Source organism: Eleutherodactylus coqui, chromosome 5, assembly GCF_035609145.1.
Source record: "Eleutherodactylus coqui strain aEleCoq1 chromosome 5, aEleCoq1.hap1, whole genome shotgun sequence".
In the NCBI taxonomy this organism is placed as follows: Eukaryota; Metazoa; Chordata; class Amphibia; order Anura; family Eleutherodactylidae; genus Eleutherodactylus; species Eleutherodactylus coqui.
Window position 1 is genome coordinate 177993151 of NC_089841.1, and position 19936 is coordinate 178013086.

The window sequence follows — 19936 nt, forward strand, 5'->3', positions numbered from 1 at the left end:
CCTCAGAAGGATGTAGTCAACCATGAGCTGGCTACCTGAACCAGTGGGGATTGAACCAGCAACCTTCAGGCCGTACGCAAGAACTTAGCACTCTGTGCCACATGAGACTCAATGGCCGTCCAGTTTAGCCTATTTTCACCACCCCATCCTCTGTTGATCCAGAGGAAGGCAAAAAAAACAAACAATGAGGCAGAGCCAATTTAGCCCATTCAGAGGAACAAATTCCTTCCCGACTCCATAATGGCAGTCAGAATACTCCCTGGATCAACGAATCTTGCAAATACGCCCGTGTGAAGGAGTCCTAATGCAACATAATGTAATATGTCTATATATCTATTCACATGGCCATTTTTTTTTAAACACAGCATGATGACCTATTTCGGCGTATTTGCCTTCGTATTGCTATTCTCTTCCGTTGGGTAAAAGCAGATCACAAATCTACAGAGGCAAATACTAAACAAATAGTGGTAAAATACCGATAACATGTAATGTCGTCTATAGCACATCCGTAATATGGATCTGTATTACAGACGTGTTATAATACACTCGTCTGAAAGCAGCCTATACGGTGTTTTTGGTGCACATTCAGTGCGTTTTGTACGCATGCAAAAAAATAACAAAATGTTACACAGCCCAATTCACGTCACCTTTTCTTCCACACTGTCTGCTAGCAGCATACTTATAAAGCGCAGTGAATACGCATGGAACATTCATATTCACAGTTTTTTTATGCCCCCATAGACTTTCATGGGCGATTTTGGTCTGTGAATACGAACCAGAACAGGTCATGCTGCAATTTTCTTTCATGCGTGTAAAATTGCTGTGTTAAAAAAACCATATCTGAGTATACCCATGTAAAACAATGGTGTTTATCCTGTCCGTATTATGTCTGTAAAATATATGGCTGTAATATGGACAGAAATTGTGCCATTGTCCAAATTAGGCAATTTCTAGATCTATAGATATGAGTTGGATTTCCTAAGCATTGTGACTTACACACATGTGCATTTCCTAGCTGAACATCGACTATATGTAATCTATACTCATGTATGTCCATATGTATATTCTACACTAGTGACTATATATAATCTATACTCGTGTGTGTCTCTATCTATATTCTACACTAGTGACTATATATAATCTATACTAGTGTGTTCATATATATATTCTACACTAGTGACTATATATAATCTATACTCATGTGTGTCCATATGTATATTCTACACTAGTGACTAATCTATACTTGCGTGACTCTGTATGTATATTCTTCACTAGTAACTACATATAACCTAACTCATGTCTGTCCATATGTATATTCTACACTAGTGACTATATATAATCTATACTCCTATGTGTCTGTGTGTATACTCTGTACTAGTGACTATATATAATCTATACTCATGTATGTCCATATGTATATTCTACACTAGTGACTATATATAATCTATACTCGTGTGTGCCCGTATGTATATTCTACACTACAGTGACTATATAATCTATTCTCGTGTGTGTCCATATATATATTGTACACTAGTGACTATATATAATCTATACTCATGTGTCTCCATATGTATATTCGACACTACAGTGACTATATATAATCTATACTCGTGTGTATGTATATTCTACTCTACAGTGACTTTATATACTGTATGCTAGTCTGACGACACATACACTACATAGTTTGCGTCCGTAGATAGATGCAGTGTCCTGGGCTGCGGGCTGGCCCTGCTCCCTCCTGCAGCAGACTGATCCCCCTCCCTCCCTCCCATACAATATATTCTGGTGAATGAGAGGGATCCGAGACTCCGGCCACTAAACAGACTTGACCAGGCTGGCGCCGAATGCTCTTAAGTATGTGAGTGAAAAATGCAATGTTGGGAGAGCTAATCACTTCAGATGTTCCGCTCCTATCTCACAATGCGGCTCCTTCTTCCTACACTACAACAATCTGCTTTGCCATCTACCCTTGCCATTAACCCCTTCTGCCTCTAGCTACTCAATACTCCACCAAATGAAGATTTAAGACATTCGTTGCCAGTTGTAAGAATAAGTACATTAAAGTTAGATCACACAATCTCCTGTGATGTGGCAACTAATATATAAATGTGGTCTACATAATGCAACTGTATTAGTCCCTAAAATCCCATCAGGGACACCTTACCCCCCACCCTTCTCTGTGTTGTGTGGCAGACAAGCAGCAGACCCAGTGACTGGACATTTTACGGTTTGTCTTACAAATGATGTCTTGATTACTGGACAGATAGGGCCGGGGTGAAGAAAGGCTACAGGGCCGGCAATCTGTCCAAGTGATCCCAGGGTGAGATATCACACGGAATTAGTGCACAGAAGACACTCTGATGGCTGCCAGATTACATGGATTATCATACAAAATACACTTTCTCCTGTTGGGATGTGTGTAGGGGGGGGGGGGGGTATAGAGGCAACAGAACACCATACGGCTCCACTACCTGGCACTGGGGAATACGTCCACAATATAGTGGGGACCCTTGCTTCAAGTAATCTGCCTTTTTAATTTTACACATTCAGTAGCATTTTAAGCTTACATGTAAATGCTAATGTGATGATAATTATAATAGTAGTAGTGATAAAAAGAACAACCATTACACGAATGAAATAGATAAATGACGTTGTAATCTCTGGAATTTGGAACAAATAATACTGGATGGATAGATAGATAGATAGATAGATAGATAGATAGATAGATAGATAGATAGATAGATAGATAGATAGATAGATAGATAGATAGATAGATAGATAGATAGATAGATAGATAGATGGGTGGGTGGGTGGGTGGGTGGGTGGGTGGGTGGGTGGATGGATGGATGGATGGATAGATAGATAGATACTGTGGGTAAAAGTATATATGACATGCAAAAGCAGATCAGTTAGTTTATTGCGTTGATTCATACACACTTTACAACTATATAAATGCTTGGAATGTTGAATTGTGGATATACAGCGGTGCATAAATATACAATTAAATAAATATATATATATATACACACACACACACACATATATATATATATATATATATATATATATATATATATATATATACAGATATATATACACACACACACACTGATGTATACATGTGTGTGCGTGTATGTGTATATATCTGTATATGTCTTTGTTAAGGCATTACAGTGTGTGTCCCGGCTGCTTCCCACAGTAGAGCAGTGTTCAGTGCTGGTATAGTCTCCAGCCTAAGCAGGTCTTGGCAGCACATTTCGCTGTGCAGTTGTATCAAGCTTCCCGCAGGGACTGGCCACACTGTACTCATGGATGCTTGTGTGTGTGTGTGTACGGGGGTCTCAGTTTCCCCGAGTCCTGCCCCAAGTCTCTGAACTCCTCGCACTTATCCTTCCTGCCATTGTGCAGAAACAAGGCGATGAAATGGGAGCCCCACTGAGAGGCTGCTGATAAGTCAAGATTGGAAGTGGCCAGCAGCAGGCTCTGGAAGGGAGCTGGGGTGTCAGAGAGAAGGCTGCCCTCTGTGGACACATTCAGTTCCAGGCTGCTCCCCTCCCCCTGTTCTGTATGTGTTTATTCTCTCTCTGTCTTTCCTACAAAGCCACCTAGAGGTTACTGACTTTCCCTGCCAGTGATTGAATAGCCTGTTGTGTTCTTCCAGCCCCTACACCTTCCTGCTTTATCCCCTCCCATCTGATCATGTTGACATATTCACACGGCATTATGTAGTAGTGATGCTTTGCTGCAGCGTTACAGCTTCCGACACCTTCTTTTTATAACTCAGCCCTGTCCCCATCCAGCAGACCTGTCAAAACCACGCCTATGCAGCCACACAATTGGTCCAAAAGCGTCAAAGGGCCAATCAACTAGGTCTGGACTCCTTGCATTGCCACAACACATCCCAGGGATCTGGTGTAAGCAGAGACTACTTTCGCACAGAGAATACTTGGAGCTGAGGGTGTCCTTCTTTCTATTTCCTCTCCTCTGTGCCCCTATCTTTCTCTATTATACTTTCTCTCTATCTGTACATCACTATACCTTCAACCCTATCTCCCAAGCCAAGAAGAGCTATAGGGTCACACGCTGAATGCTGGAACACTCAATGGCTATACAGTAGGGGGAAATTAGAAAATATGCTGTTATAGTGCTGCCGCTTCCTTACCGGACTGCGACGAGGAAGAGAGCCTGCACGGAAGCTGTCTGCAAAGAAGAAGGAGCTTTCAGCTGACGAGTTCTCCAGCTTCCTCAGGGCACAAAGGTGGACTCATATTAAGGAGTGTTCTTCTCGCCTGTAAGGAGCTGGGATTCTACGTATACTTCATGTCCTGAGCCACAATTAGGAGCCTTATCTACTATTAAAAAAAATCCTCTGCTCTCAGCAATTGTCCATTTGACAGCAGTTATATTTATTCCACTTGTGGACGTTGTGTTCTTCTTCATTCTATTATTATGTACCTGTGAAGGTCCTTCAACGTGGACTAAGTCCTAAACTGTGATATCCAAAGGGTCGCATTGGATGAATTTATCCATGAGAGATCCAGTAATTTCAGGGTCAAGCATGGCTTACCACCCTTTTTTATCCCACCGGGCACCGGACTTTGCAATGAGTGCTGTTCTTGGACACCAGCCTCCCTTTTTTCCAGCTCTGGCACTGCCACCCAATGGGGCTGCTTTATCCCTTCCTGGTGCCCTAGCCAAGCCCATCATGGATCAATTAGTGGGTGCCGCAGAGGCTGGCATCCCCTTTTCTTCTCTGGGTCACCAGGCAGCTTCGCATTTAAGGCCTCTTAAAACGCTTGAACCAGAAGAAGAAGTTGAAGATGATCCAAAAGTTCATCTGGAAGCCAAGGATCTCTGGGAACAGTTCCACAAGAGGGGGACTGAGATGGTCATCACCAAATCTGGGAGGTGAGTCATAGCTTTTGTGTTTAAAATCTATTAATTGGTCCAAATACTAGATATAGACACAGCCACACCAAGTGCAGACAGCGAGGAGCTTCTAGAAGAAAAAGACTGCAATAGTTTGAATGGAAATTCTTGGACTATCTCTTCACAGATCTACTGTTGTCATGCCAAAGCCAAAAAGGGCTGAATACCTGGGAAATAATGAGCTGCTCTATGGCTACTTTATCCTAAGCATTCACATATACTCCATTACAAGACACACAGCTAACTGCAGAATGTATTACTACATGCAACATATGTATTTGTATGCATGAAAGCTGCGTGTGCACATGGGCTGAAATCCCTAGAAGCAGCCACTTGTTTTACCACTGTAAATGTACTTGGTAAAATAGAATAAAACCCCTCATAGATTCCACCACCTTCTCGGCTGCCTATTTATGATTGTTGTGGTCAAAGTTTTGCATCAAAGGTTAGTGAAGAATGATGATTCTTTTATGATGTCATGTGTTTCCTGGTTAGCTGCTGTAATAGATAGTAGTGACTTTCTGGCCTTCTAGTAAAGTCTGAACTTGTACACCTCAGGATGGTCTGTAGTGCTATAGGTGTTACAAAGAGCGTTCCGGTATAGAAATGTCTGTATAAAAAGTATAATATAGTGTATAAAATAACGATTGGGATAATCTTCAGCCCACAAGAGACATTAACTCCTTCAGTGGAAATGAAGCAGCACTAACTCGAGTTGACAAGGTTAAACATTAAACTGAACAGCTTTGGTCTCTTGCTTATTGCGCCCTGCTCGTTATAGAAAGACAGGCAGGCTGTAAATATGGAAATATATATATATGAACCTAAAGTATTGTCTAGTATGTAGCCGAAATGCACACATCTACACTGCCGTGTTCCTAATTTTTATTTCTTCAGGAGAATGTTCCCACCATTTAAAGTCAGATGCACAGGCCTGGACAAAAAAGCCAAATACATCCTCCTTATGGATATAGTGGCTGCGGATGATTGCAGATACAAGTTCCATAATTCCCGCTGGATGGTGGCTGGCAAAGCTGACCCCGAAATGCCTAAGAGAATGTACATTCACCCAGACAGCCCGGCCACAGGAGAACAATGGATGTCTAAAGTGGTCACCTTCCATAAACTCAAGCTAACTAACAACATCTCCGACAAACATGGCTTTGTAAGTACTAGGTTTAGTTGCAAATGCTACCCTTTATTACTATTGTCGTGTGTGAATTATATATATGGGAATAATATATATGAGCGCCCTTGCAGGGGAGTATGATTAGTATATATATACTCCTCTGCAAGAGCGATCAATGTAATTCTTTTTTAATGCGGAATGTCTAGATTCAAGGCAAGCTTTACGTAGTAATATAAGTGATGTATGTAGATAATATAAAGAAGTTTGCTGATCTAGTCTTATCTAGTTTTTTAGGTAATTTTACACAATTTTTTCTCCTTCCTGAGAGTGTAGCCAGCCTTCAGCTAGATAATAAACATCTAATCAATGGGGGAATTACAAGTAAAATAATTTACTTTTCATTAGTTTTCTGCTCTGTGCTCCGGGATTGATAGCTTTATTACTGCACTTGATGAAAGGGGCTTATTAATGAGATAAAATAAGCAGCCTGATTAGGGAAGAGAGGTGATAAATTACGTCACATTCCATTTAGTCTGAAATAGAAGTAAAGATTTTCTAAACACTTTCCTCATAAAACTGCGGGGATTGTGTTTAGGAAATGTCTACTTATATTTATGTGAGAAACATTTCTACTCTGCATAGCACGGAGTATTCGATAGATGATATTTCTTAATTTATAATATCCCTAAAAACAGACTAATTTTATGTCCCATCAATTTATTCAATGGACGTCTTTATGGCGAAACTATTTGGCCAAAAATATGAACACGTATGTTGTAGTAAAAGATAAAAGTATATGCTATTTCTTTACACCCATTTTTATTTAGCAATTTTCATTTACTTATTTGCAAGAACGTAATTCTTTGCACAGTATTCTAAAGCTGGTCATTAAGTGAGATAATTATACAAATTGCTGAATTTTCCTGCAGTAATGTGATGGTGCCTATATGCCTAGATAGCTGGTGGAGCAGCTGTACAGTTTGGCTCCGAGTCTCTTTAGGTCTGAAATTACTTTCTGTTTGCACTTTCCAGACTATTTTGAACTCCATGCACAAATATCAGCCCAGGTTCCACATAGTGCGAGCGAATGACATTATGAAACTCCCCTATAGCACATTCAGAACCTATGTGTTCCCTGAGACCGACTTCATTGCAGTGACTGCATACCAGAATGATAAGGTAAGAAGCTTATAGGGATTTTTCCAACGTGGTTTGGCTTTTATCCACAAAGATTTTTATTATGCATTGATAGTCCAAGTCAAGAAGGCACCCATCCCCCACAACACCTCCAGACTGCCTATCTTATCTGTTGTGGAGGGGGCATCATCAGTGTTGCTGAACATGAGTGTATGAACACTTTAAAGAGTGAACTTTCCACTTTTCTCTATACAAAGTTATGTCTGAAAAAGATCAAAGTGCTAACGTATGTGTTGCTTGTAAATATTTAACAGTTTGGAGACTATGAGATGTTTAACAATGGTAAAGCTATAAGATGGCCAGGCTTTCTTTTTCTTTTTGTTACCTGCAATTCCTATGAAAGAAAACGATTATTAATATTTTTATCGTAGATCTTCTCTAATGATCGCTTATCATTCTTTCTATCTACCTATCTATCTATCTTCCGTAGAAAGTTTGATCATTTCTCAAATATTTTGACCACTTAATCACGTCTTGATGTATGGTTGGACTCATATAACATGCCATAATTTAGTAAGAATTAATCGTGACTATTGCTTATTACTTTTTTGTGTCATAAACTGCTTATATGCTGTATGTAAATGTTGTATATATGCACCCGACTGGTTTGTGACTATTATGAGTTTTCTGTGTGGGAATTACCAGTTTAATCATGTTTATTTCAATCTCAGCAATAGGATATGTACAATATAAATTTAAATTACATTCTGTTCTTGGAGGACGTTAAAATCATTACAATCCTGCAGAGACAACACACACATGCATATTTCATTATTGTCTTTTCCCTCATATCTCTATGGGACACCCATAAAATACAGGGGTCAAAGAAAAGCCCAATATAGTGACTTTGGCTGGTTCTACTATAAGGTGAGACAGGGAGAGAGGGGGCGAGGGGGAGATAACTGGAAACAAATGCTTGCAGCACAATCACAACGCGCGTCCACTTCTAATCTAAAAAACATTTTCCCTAGGAAAGGGGAAGACCTAATGAAGTAGAAGCCGAGCACCCTACAGAGCCCCCAATAATACTGCAGCATGCACCTTAATCACTGCTCTAGTTTGTTCTTCTACGCTAGAGAGACTCCATTACATTCTTACATTTATATTAGTATTATTTTCAACAACAAAAATACTAATAATAGCGATGAGGAAGTATTAGCATTGTATTCATCACCATAATCGCCTATTCCCTCTTTATCCCCAGATTACGCAATTAAAAATCGATAACAATCCCTTTGCCAAGGGCTTCCGTGACACGGGCAATGGAAGGAGGGAGAAAAGGTGAGTCTTTGGCATGCTGTAATTATGTATTTTGTTGGGGGGAGGGGGGCTAGAAATTTACTAAACCACTCCTTTGGTCTAGGAACGATAGTCCAATGTTAACCCCCAATAAAGCTTCACACAAGACATGTACATAGTACTTCAAATTTAGTAAAATCCGTAATATATAATTATTACAATATTAGGTATGTGGTATATATATTCATTAAATTATTATATTACATTTCCATGTATTAATATATTAATATTATAATTATATATTCGTTATTTTTAGAAAATTAGTGATAATGTGGAGAAAATCGACGAATGAATGAATGTAGGTTATCACAGACTGAAGTTTATCTGTGCTGCAATTATTTGTACACACCAGCGATTACTGAAGACACTAGCGCTGGCAGCAGGGTGTAATATTCTATATCTGCTGTGCCTATGAAGCTGTTAATTTTATTCACTTCTCATGAAATTTACAGGAAATGTTGGTTTCTATTAAATGACCAAGAAAAAACGATTTCAGATTTGAGAATGTGTTCATAAAAGTAAAGAAAGTTTAAGCAAACACGGATGGGGGAATACTGCGTATCTTGGCTGCTTCAGTAATATTAAAGTAAATGTTATTTCACCTCCAAACCTTCAGCCTAACGTCCTTATATAATATGGAGAGGAGGGAATCTTACCTGTAGCCATTTTGTTTTTCGTCACTGGAGATATTTACATGTCATATTTTATATATGAAAAATGTTTACTAGAAGGTGAAATTGAACATTTATAGAGGTTTTCCAGGCTAAATATGATTTTAAAGCATTTCTGTCTTTCCTGAGAATTTCTGACACCTCGGCCTGACATTTCATTGCCACATACCTCAGGCATCACACTCTGCGGCTAATAGAAGCCGTCTCAGCTGTTTGTTTTGTAGCCCCAATGCTAGATAACTTTGTCTCCCTCTACAACATTCCTCTAAACTGTGTTCGTAAATAAAAGTAAATGGAGCTATCACAATAATGGCTGCTAATTTCTGAATGGCTGCAACAGCCATAGGTGTGATTATGTAATGAAGCGGCCCCATACCTGTCCTACATGGCCATAGTCAATAGATTGTCCAGTCATTAGAAGTCCATTCATTATTACTACCAAATACAGATTTTTTTTAAACCATGTAATAGTTAGATTTACTACGTCCATGTCTCCCTATCTTGGTTAGCTCCTGTTCTCCAGATCACTGAGGCTGAGCTAGGTCTTAAGGCAAAGGTCAAATACTTGTGTCTGCCGGCTGTTTATATTTCAAGCAGGGAATTATACACATTAAACGTGCGATTTGCCTTTCTCAAGGAAACAACTGAGCCTCCAGTCCATGCGAGCCTTTGATGAGCAGCAGAAGAAAGATAATGGCAGCTCAGATGAGTCCTCCAGTGAGCAGACTGCATTTAAATGCTTCGCCCAGACCTCCTCTCCAAGCGCATCCACAGTGGGCACTTCAAATCTTAAAGGTACAGTCCTAATCCCCTATTAACCCTATCACTCAGAGCCCCTGCCCTCATGGGAGCGCGTGCACGGTGCCACAATTTGCCCTTTACTAATCCAGCGTCTAGTGCCTTCAATGGGGCCCTCTAGGATACAGGAAGACACAAGAACTTGGTCGGGTTGGCGGCTTAACACCCTTTCACCGCTGAAAGTCCTTAATGCGAACATTAAATATTAAAGAAAAATTTAATTAAAAATAAAATAATTAAAGCACTATAACTACTAAGTTATATTGTTTGCATGCTTAGTTTCGCTTGTGTGAGCCGGACGCAACCGATGACATTTTTGTGCACCGGTCTTCAGTGCATATCCTTAAACAGCCGGAGAGTCAAACGCTACAACCCACGTTTTTTGATCCGGCTCATGGACAGATCTGATGCAACAACTGATGCCCCCGTGCCAAAAACTATCCCATAGCAAACAATGGGATCAGTTGTGACATCAGTTTTCTCTTATTTCACTACCACACCAGAGAAGTAAAAAAAAAGATGACCTGATATAGAGGAAGGAGTCTGGTTTACATACATACATTTACATACATCATGTGTTATATAAATAGGATTCTATAATATTTATTTTGCATTTGTGTGTTATATTTTTTATGTTTTGCTGAAGAAAATTTGTTTGTTCAAATGGACTTGTGCACACAGTAGTTTAGACTGTTTGCTTTGACTGGCTTCTCTGTTTCTCGATGAGTTTTATCTGTCCCTTTGTCGCAAAATAATATAATACCATGGAAGAATTAAATCTTGCTCATCTGCTTTGCGTTTAGGCCTTTGTGACAGTGAAGGAGACAGTGATGAGGATATAAAGGATGAGTCTACACAAGATATCGGGGACTCGGCCAAAATTTCCACAACCACTGGTGAACACCCTAAAGAAATGAGGAGCCCCTCTAAGCTTTCCTTGATGCCATCGGACTTGGGCAGCAGAGGCAGGGAGCAGAGTTTGAGGACTGGAAAGAGTTCTCCAGATTCTAGGCACAGTCCGGGCCAGATCTCTTCCAGTAGCAGAGTCCTGAGTGTGGAAGATCTCAAGACCTCAACTAGGGACTCACATAAACTGGACGATCCCAAGCCCTCCAAGGAGCATTATCCACCACTGACTGTACAGACAGATAGTAGCCCCCACCCACTAACCCAAGGCCATTTGCAGAACCTGGGATTTCCCCCTGGTTTGACGGGGCAGCAGTTCTTTAACCCCTTGGGGGCTTCACACCCATTGCTTCTTCACCCGAGTCAGTTTGCAATGGGAGGGGCGTTTTCCAGCATGGCAGCTGGTATGAGTCCATTACTGGCCACAGTCTCGGGAGCTGCATCAGGCGTTAACAGCTTAGACTCTGCAGTGATGGCCTCTTCATCTCAAGGACTACCAGGGGCATCATCCTTACCTTTCCACCTCCAACAGCACGTCCTCGCCTCTCAGGTAAATGAGTCATGCCTCACTTAATTTATGTGGCGCCACCATAAAGCTATTTCATAACGCTGTCTATATCTAGACTATGCCCATCACATCGCCATTAGTTTCATATTTACATTTTATTTACGCAAATGTTCAGCTGAGAATACAGTAATTTGTGACTTTTTTTTTCTAAGCAGGACAGCCAATTTGTTCTGTAAAGAGAGTGCATATTTCAGAGGAGTTATACTCTTGTACCATTATATTAAAGCTACTTCATTTTGTTCTGTCCTTGTGCATGCGAGTTTAGGGTTTTGCGTCCATCCTGACCTTACTCTGTGGATGTCATGAATTATGTATTGGCTGTCCTCCGTTCATTGTAGGGAAACGACTCCATTCGCTATTGTATTTTACAGTAAACAATACACTAAATCGCATTATGTCTAGATCAGGAACCCGTGTTTGATGAAAAATCTCAGTGTCATAGAGCTATGTATATGTTGCAAATGTTGATATGATGATATATGACGATTGTCATCTATTTTTCAGGGCCTGGCTATGTCTCCTTTCGGTGGGCTTTTCTCCTATCCTTACACATATATGGCCGCAGCTGCTGCAGCCTCCTCTGCTGTCCACAGACACCCTTTTCTGAATGCTGTACGGCCCAGACTAAGGTATAATCCTTATTCTTTCCCTGTGCCCATGCCAGAGACTGGTAACCTGCTGACCACTGCCCTCCATACATTACCCAATGGCACTCTTGACGGGAAAGCTCCTAGTCTGGTACCCAGCCCTGCCTCTGCAGCCCTGGACTCGGAATTGACAAGCAGATCTTCTACTCTGTCCTCTGGATCTGTCTCCTTATCCCCCAAACTGTGTGCAGAAAAGGAGCCCAGCAGCGAACTGCAGAATATCCAGCGCCTTGTCAGTGGACTAGATTCCAAGCAGGACAGATCGAGAAGTGGCTCCCCTTGACAGGCACAGATCAGCTTCTCTGCTCATTCCAAACTTTTTCTCATTGCACTTTGTATTTTCCAGAAGCGTCCTGTAGTCAGTGTGCTCATAAGTCCCACGCACAGCTACCAATGCTGAGCAGATAGGGGCTAACTGTAAGCTGCTACCCAGGTGATAATGCCAATACCAACATATACTCTACCACTGTTCAACCCCTCACAACCAATGCATGTATGTAATCTCTACGAGGAGGAGTGGGCTAGAAAACTCATCGCAGACGTAAAACTTGAAGATGTAATTTACCCCTATATATCTGGCCATTCTCCAGTCTTTATTTGTGGTCATTACGGGCAGATAGTTATTTTGCTTTTTTTTTTTTGCTATTTCAGTGACAGAATGAGCATTTGCATGCGAATAAATCATTTGCTCTAAGTGCCCTGGATAATAAGTAGTGTTCTCGGCAGCATCTACCCTCCCGTGTGTATATATATATATATATATATATATATATATATATATATATATATATATATATATATATATATATATATATATATACATATATATAAAATCAGGAGGGACTTGCTATGAGGGGGGCAAGTGTAAAAAACAGAAAAGTATTTATGTAATTATTTGATAGCTCATGTAAATATATCAGAAAACAAAACTCTGATTATGGAACGTTAATTTATTGAAGTTGTACATAGTTGTGTAAATACTGCTCGATTATTGTCTTTATTTTTGCGTGTGTTAACCTATTAGGTGCCAAAAAATAGCATTAAAACTCTCATGGCACACAGGGTCGCAACATACCCATTTCAAAAATTAGAGAAATGAATCCCGATAGATAATCAATAAGGGGTAGAGATCTTAAACTCTGCTGGTATAATTTATCTTCACTTGTGCAATGCAAGTAATACACACACACACCAAGGAACACCCTAAATCTTACTTTATCTGAACATTTCACCAGAAATAATTGTGCGTCCCAGTCATCCTATTGCCCTGTTGGTCTATGTATGTACATTGTTCCCCCTGAACTGTGTTGCTGATAATATATGAAGGTATAATTACATACATGCATATATATACACGATGTAATGAATGTTTCATAGATATTGTTCCCATTGTATTTCCTTATTTTCAAAGTCTCTACAACTTTCAATAAATTTTTTTTATTGAATTGTACTATATTGCTATTCTGGTCTTAATTTGCTGAAAATGGAAGAAGCTTTTGCACACAAAACACCAACTACACACAAATATAAATAATTTCATCCATGAGATCAATATTCATGTACATCCCCGATTACTGAACTAAAGATAGATAGATAGATAGATAGATAGATAGATAGATAGATAGATAGATAGATAAGCAGATTGACATATCGTTCTATGCTGGCTCAGTGATGTCGTTGTTGCAGGACCCCGGATGAATGTGAAGGGCAGTGCTAATGACCATGTTTGCAGGAGGGCACTGTAGGCAGCTGTTGTATGTAACTTGTCAGTAATAACCCTCCATGACAGCTGTGATGTATTAGGGATAGGACATGATCTTTCTTCCCAATAACGGTGACATAGAAGGAAGTCCCAGCTCTGTCCAGTCCACAGTAACATTTATTTCAATCAAAGGATCTAGGAACTTTGGAAAGTCTCCCTGTCGTGTGTGTTCAGCAGGTGACCTCAATATTCCTGTTCAGAAAGCCAGAAATTGGCACGGATGGAGTCAAGTTCTGCCAGACTGCAAATAACAATCAGATGAAGAATTTCGATTTTATTTCTTGATCGTAACCGGTTTATTAAGAACACAGAATTGTAGGCTTACTTATCGATAACAATGTAACATAAGCGCTGACATCTCCTCTTCCAGTCATACAGAAATTACCAACTACACAATACTCATTTGCTTACGCGTATTGCTACCTGTTTCTATACGTATATATGTGATCAGACCTTTTCTTTTTACATTATAATTCTTTCAAAAATTGAATAATTCTCTCATTTGTTTCTCGTTTGAGGTAATATTTCCTAATTCCGGATTTTATTTTTAACGGGGGTCAATATTCTTACTGCTAAAACTACAGAACTTGGATAAGATATACCTGTTTCTCTTCAATATTTAATATCTTAGTCTTTTATAGCCCGTCTACTTATTATGTTTGTAATATGTATTAAATATAGATTATCAATGAATCTATATATTACAGAGTCTATCTCTGATATAAGTGTTTAGGTATTCATTTTATTTTATATTATCTATTTATAACACACACTTTTTTAATTTACTCCCTCTCTAACTCTGATAGATGTAGGCATGTAGATTACATACGGAAATATTATATTTACAATATTATACTATATATATTTATCTATACATACATACATACACACACACACACACACACACACACATATATATATATATATATATATATATATACATATACATATGTGTGTGTATGTGTATATATATATTTTATTTATTTATTTTTTGTACGTAATTCTGATCATATATGTACTTGCTGAGTTGATATGTTTATTTTATTTGTGATTTAAATAGTTCGATCTGGTGAACGTGGGTAGGGCTGCACTGGTTTATATCTACAAAGTCAGACTATGTGGAGTTCTTGGTTTCAGTAAACTGACTTCTTATCCAGTAACTAGTAGTTCATAATTAATGTCAAATTTGCTATGTAAAACTAATAATAAACATAAATAATCACAGATAGTATAGGCATTGGGAGCACATTTTGCTCTAAATATAATTCAATGTGAAAACAACTGGAGCCTTTCTTCCGGCCATATTAGTGGGCAAACTCCATACTGTATACCTGAATCATCCACAGTTTTCCTCGCCACACCTCAGCCTAGAGCCAAGACCTGGTATTAATACATACTGCACATAATAAAATTGTCTTATTACCAACTGATCTCTCTATTGCATCTCATCATAGTTGGGACACGTATATTCAAATAAATTTAGATGGATAGATAGCAAAAAGCTTTGCAGATACATATATAGGTGTATGCACCATAGCATCCTAGTGTTAATGTAAGAGTAGAGCTATGGATAATCTTATTTGTATATAGTAACGTTAATGAGTAACTATTGTGGCGCTGGTGGGTAGGAGCAAAGCGAGTCATATCTCTGGATTATCCAGTGTATTACTCACCTGGCGCCTCGCTTGATATCCTCAATCATTTTATGGCTCTTCATCTTGTTGAAAGCTGCAGGAGGGGATTAAGAGCAAATGAACCGTTCCTCACTGCCACCTTGTGGTCTTCTGAAGAACTGCCACAGATTATTCTGGCTCTTGCATTAGTATTTTATTTTACGGAGATCCTGGATACATTTATTAACAAATAAGCAAATGCACTTAAAACATATACTCATGCATACACACATACAAATGCACAGCCACAAACTGACCATAGATTAGCGGAAAGCTCTCATTGTTTTATTTCCATCTTCACATACATATGCAGGTACACTTGCAGACTAAAGTTTCTTTTCAAATATCCGCGTGTCTCTATCTACACAACGTTCATCTATCTATCTATCTATCTATCTATCTATCTATCTATCTATCTATCTATCTATCTATCTATCTATCTATCTATCTATCTATCTCATCTCGAAATATTCACTAAAAGAGAACTGGTGACAATACACAGATTTTTTTCCCACAAGACCCATGCTATAAAGTCATTTACAATGCAATCACATGCCCTAATGAAATCGGATCAATGTGTTAAACATTTATATATCAATGCAAGAAATGTACAAAAATTAACAAAGAAATTGATGGATAAAATACTAAATATAATAATAAACGTATAATTACATACGAGCACAAAGAAGCCCAGGTAACACGCTGTGAAATAAAAAGGATTTTAACTGAAGTTAATTCACGGGGTACGGCCTTAATAAATGTCACAACGAAATCAACTGAATACATTAGATATGAAGAAAAAACTTGTGCATGGGGTATAGAAGAACATACGTGCAATATGTCTGAATGTGTGTGTATACACATACATGTTATCGCTCTAGGTAACATCCGTGCCCCGTGCGGGCGGCAGACTCCGGTCAAGAATCGTTTATGTGCTCCGAATCCCTTCTTTGCGAATCTGCACCTTCTGACCTCCCTCAAGGTCGCAATTGAGGTGCCCTCCTACTACTTGTACAAAGCGCTATATGACAGCGGTAATTGATTTGAATTTTAATTACTAAAATTATAATTACATTCACGGTACAATTTATGGGCGCTTTATGAAGCCTTCAATGATTTCTTTGTGTAAATTAATTTGTATTTCTACAATTCTTTCAATCGCAGAACAGAACAGATATATAATGTATCTTGTAGTCTATACAGAAAGTGTGCAGGAGGTGCGCTTTATATACATATTGTATACACCAGCTCTGCACTTAATAAACTATTACAATAGGGTTAAAGAAAGATGTATTTTGTCTTTCTTAGACCAGAACATAGCAGTGTCTTAGTTTATTTCAAAGGCGCTAAGTATTTGCGTATATATAATACGGTAAATATCTCTCCAGCCAGTTTTTTTTTATTTTAGCCTTAAAGCAAAGGACAATCGAATAGCTATATATATAGAGAGAGAGAGAGAGAAAGAGAAAAAGAGAGATACCTTTATTTGACACTGCATAGACTATTTTATGCTTTTATATTGTATCCCTGATATAATATATGCAGTACTGCGCAATAGTTTTGGCAGGTGTGAAGAAAATGCTGCAAAGTAAGAATACTTTCAAAAATAGAAGTGGTAATAGTTTATATTTGTCAATTAAAATGAAAAGTGAATAAACAAAAGAAAAATTACTATCAAATCAATATTTGGTGTGACCACGCTTTTCCTTCAAAGCCGCATCAATCCTTCTAGGTACACTTGCACACAGTTTATGAAGAAACTCGGCAGAGAGGTTGTTCCAACCATCTTGGAGAACTAACAACAGATCTATGGATGTAGGCTTGCTCAAATGCTTATGTTTCTTCATGTAATCCCAGACAGACTCAATTAAGTCTTGAGATCACGGCTCTGTGGGGGGATATCATGTCTTCTAGGACTCCTTGTTCTTCTTCACGCAGAAGATAGCTGTAAATGACTTCCGCTGCTTGTTTTAGGGTCGTTGTCCTGGTACAGAATAAATTTGGAGTCAGTCAGATGATACCTTCTGTCTTTGAATAAGCTGATACTTTGCAGCACTTCTCCACACCTGTCTACAACTTTTGTACAGATTATATATATATATATATATATATATATATATATATATATATATAAAAATATAATAATATATAATATATATATATAATCTGTATAATATTCAAGCATGCAAATATATACAATGTGCACTGAACACACAGGGTTATGCCAATGGCGGCTTTGCTTGTGCCCCCACGCATACATAAAATAATGAAGGCACCAGAACTCTACTGGATGGAGAATCATGGTGGTGAAGTCTGCACAGAGCAATAGAGGCTACTCATCATCACTGCCATCAATCTTATGTGATAGATGGATCAGTGGGAGCTGTGGGGTAGATGTAGAGATATGGATCAGGAGCCTGGGCCGGACAGACACAGACAGTCGCTCTCGGGGCTAGTTCCTGACCGCCTGTAGAAGACCCGGCCACCGCTGCAGTGAACAATCCTAACTGCAAACTAGTTGATAAACATCTAAATGGCCGTACAACTACCTGAAATACCACTCAGCTCCATACCTGCCTACAGCCGTCTGCTCACTACTACTCTGTCTTCATCAGCAGAACAGAAGAACGTGACATCAACCCAAGAGAAAGGCCAACAAACATCTATTTTATTTATTTCAAATACAGCAACAAGAATGTTTACCAAAGACTGCTACTCTTCCACTCTTCTACGATGCGTACTGCAATGCTTCAGCGTAGTAATAATAATAATGAATGAATATATATATATATATATATATATATATATATATATATATACACACACAATTGCTATCTACCTATATATATATATATATATATATACATATATATATATATATACACACACACACACACACATATATATATATATATATATATATATATATATATATATATATATATATATATATATTCTTTCACAATAGCGTACGTGAAGCTAAATTTCGCTGGAATTTGAAGGAGAGCGGTGTCAGGCTGTGTGCACAGGACTTGCTATTTATGATTCTGAAAGTTACATTGATTCTTTGAAATGCAATCCCTGTGTGCATTGGCCTGTGACACATTATCCTTCCCTCTGCCTCATACTTCCTATGTATTTTTTGCATTATTATTATTTCTGGTTGTAGTTGAATGGGAACACTGGAGAGTCTGGCTTATTTCCTTATTAAATAATGAAGCGACACTGAGTTCTACATCCACCTTGTAATGTAATCTGCCCCCTATTATTTGTCTGTCTGTGTATGTGTAGAAGCACACATGTCATGGGAAGCATGGCACTGGTCTCTTGTGAGGGCAGCATATGTACAATTGATCATTCCAGTGATGTCTGGTGTCCTTGTGTCCCAGGAAATGTAAAGTGTGGTGCTGCAGACACATACAGCATAGCACCTCCAGTGTGTTTTCTGCCCTGCGTGTTTGTCATATGGCTGCGCTCCTCTGTCGCTTGTTTGCTAACAAGAACATATTGCCAAGCGTTATTTCAGGGGACAGATGCTATTGTAAATACTCCTTTACAAACTGCCTGCACGCTGGAAACTTCTAAAGACCAGGAGTTAAGTACACAGCTTATACTGAACTTTTCTGTACATACACCCGTGAGGGGGATCAATATGGAATGGATATTTACTAAATCACGACTTCATTTAAGTTTTTCTTGAAATTCGCTGTGCATTTAGTACATTAGGTTCTCTAGTTATACGACCTGGAGCCAGAAACACATAGAAAAGTAGCCCAATAAGCTGACATTCGTTTTTGTGCAAAAATAGTATTAAAGTCGATGATGATTATATTATCTATATTTAAGTACCGTATTCATTCATATACATGAATAAATATTGCAATTGCGGTGTTTGATTAATTGCAATTGTTCGCAATACATTTCTTATTTTCTGACTACTCGATTTTGTTCAGAATATCTTTATTTGACATCTGAAAATAATATAAGTATTATGGATTTCCGAACTTCTAAAAGAGTAAAATTAGAAATCTATGTGCAGGTTAATTGCAGCATTGTATTTATCTGCGACTTTGTGACTAGCTCATTATTCGGGTCATGCTATTACTAATAATGCAGGTATGAACAGAGCAGTAATTGCGAGATTTGGGAATATATATATATATATATATATATATTCCCATACACACATTATATGTATATATATATATATATATATATATATATATATATATATATATATATACTATATCTATCTATCTATTTGAATAAAGAGAGAGAGCGAGGTGGATAAATAGATATAGAGAGAACGAGATATATACTATATATATCACTGATTTAAGGTTGATATTATTTTTGT

General features: G+C 38.5%; 1 protein-coding gene and 1 long non-coding RNA gene across 2 annotated transcripts; one reads left to right on the forward strand and one right to left on the reverse strand.

The window, feature by feature from the left end:
• Positions 1–3858: 3858 nt before the first annotated feature.
• TBX3 (T-box transcription factor 3) lies at positions 3859–13594 on the forward strand. The gene is made up of 7 exons (XM_066603831.1): positions 3859–4908; positions 5827–6094; positions 7091–7237; positions 8460–8536; positions 9863–10020; positions 10827–11479; positions 12002–13594. The coding sequence occupies exons 1-7, from the start codon at positions 4517–4519 to the stop codon at positions 12425–12427; spliced, it is 2121 nt and encodes a 706-aa protein (XP_066459928.1). The 5' UTR covers positions 3859–4516; the 3' UTR covers positions 12428–13594.
• On the reverse strand, positions 12905–15742 carry LOC136628155 (uncharacterized). The gene is made up of 2 exons (XR_010792857.1): positions 15580–15742; positions 12905–14147 (listed from the first exon to the last, which is right to left on the reverse strand). It is a non-coding gene; the product is annotated as an uncharacterized lncRNA (long non-coding RNA).
• Positions 15743–19936: the final 4194 nt, after the last annotated feature.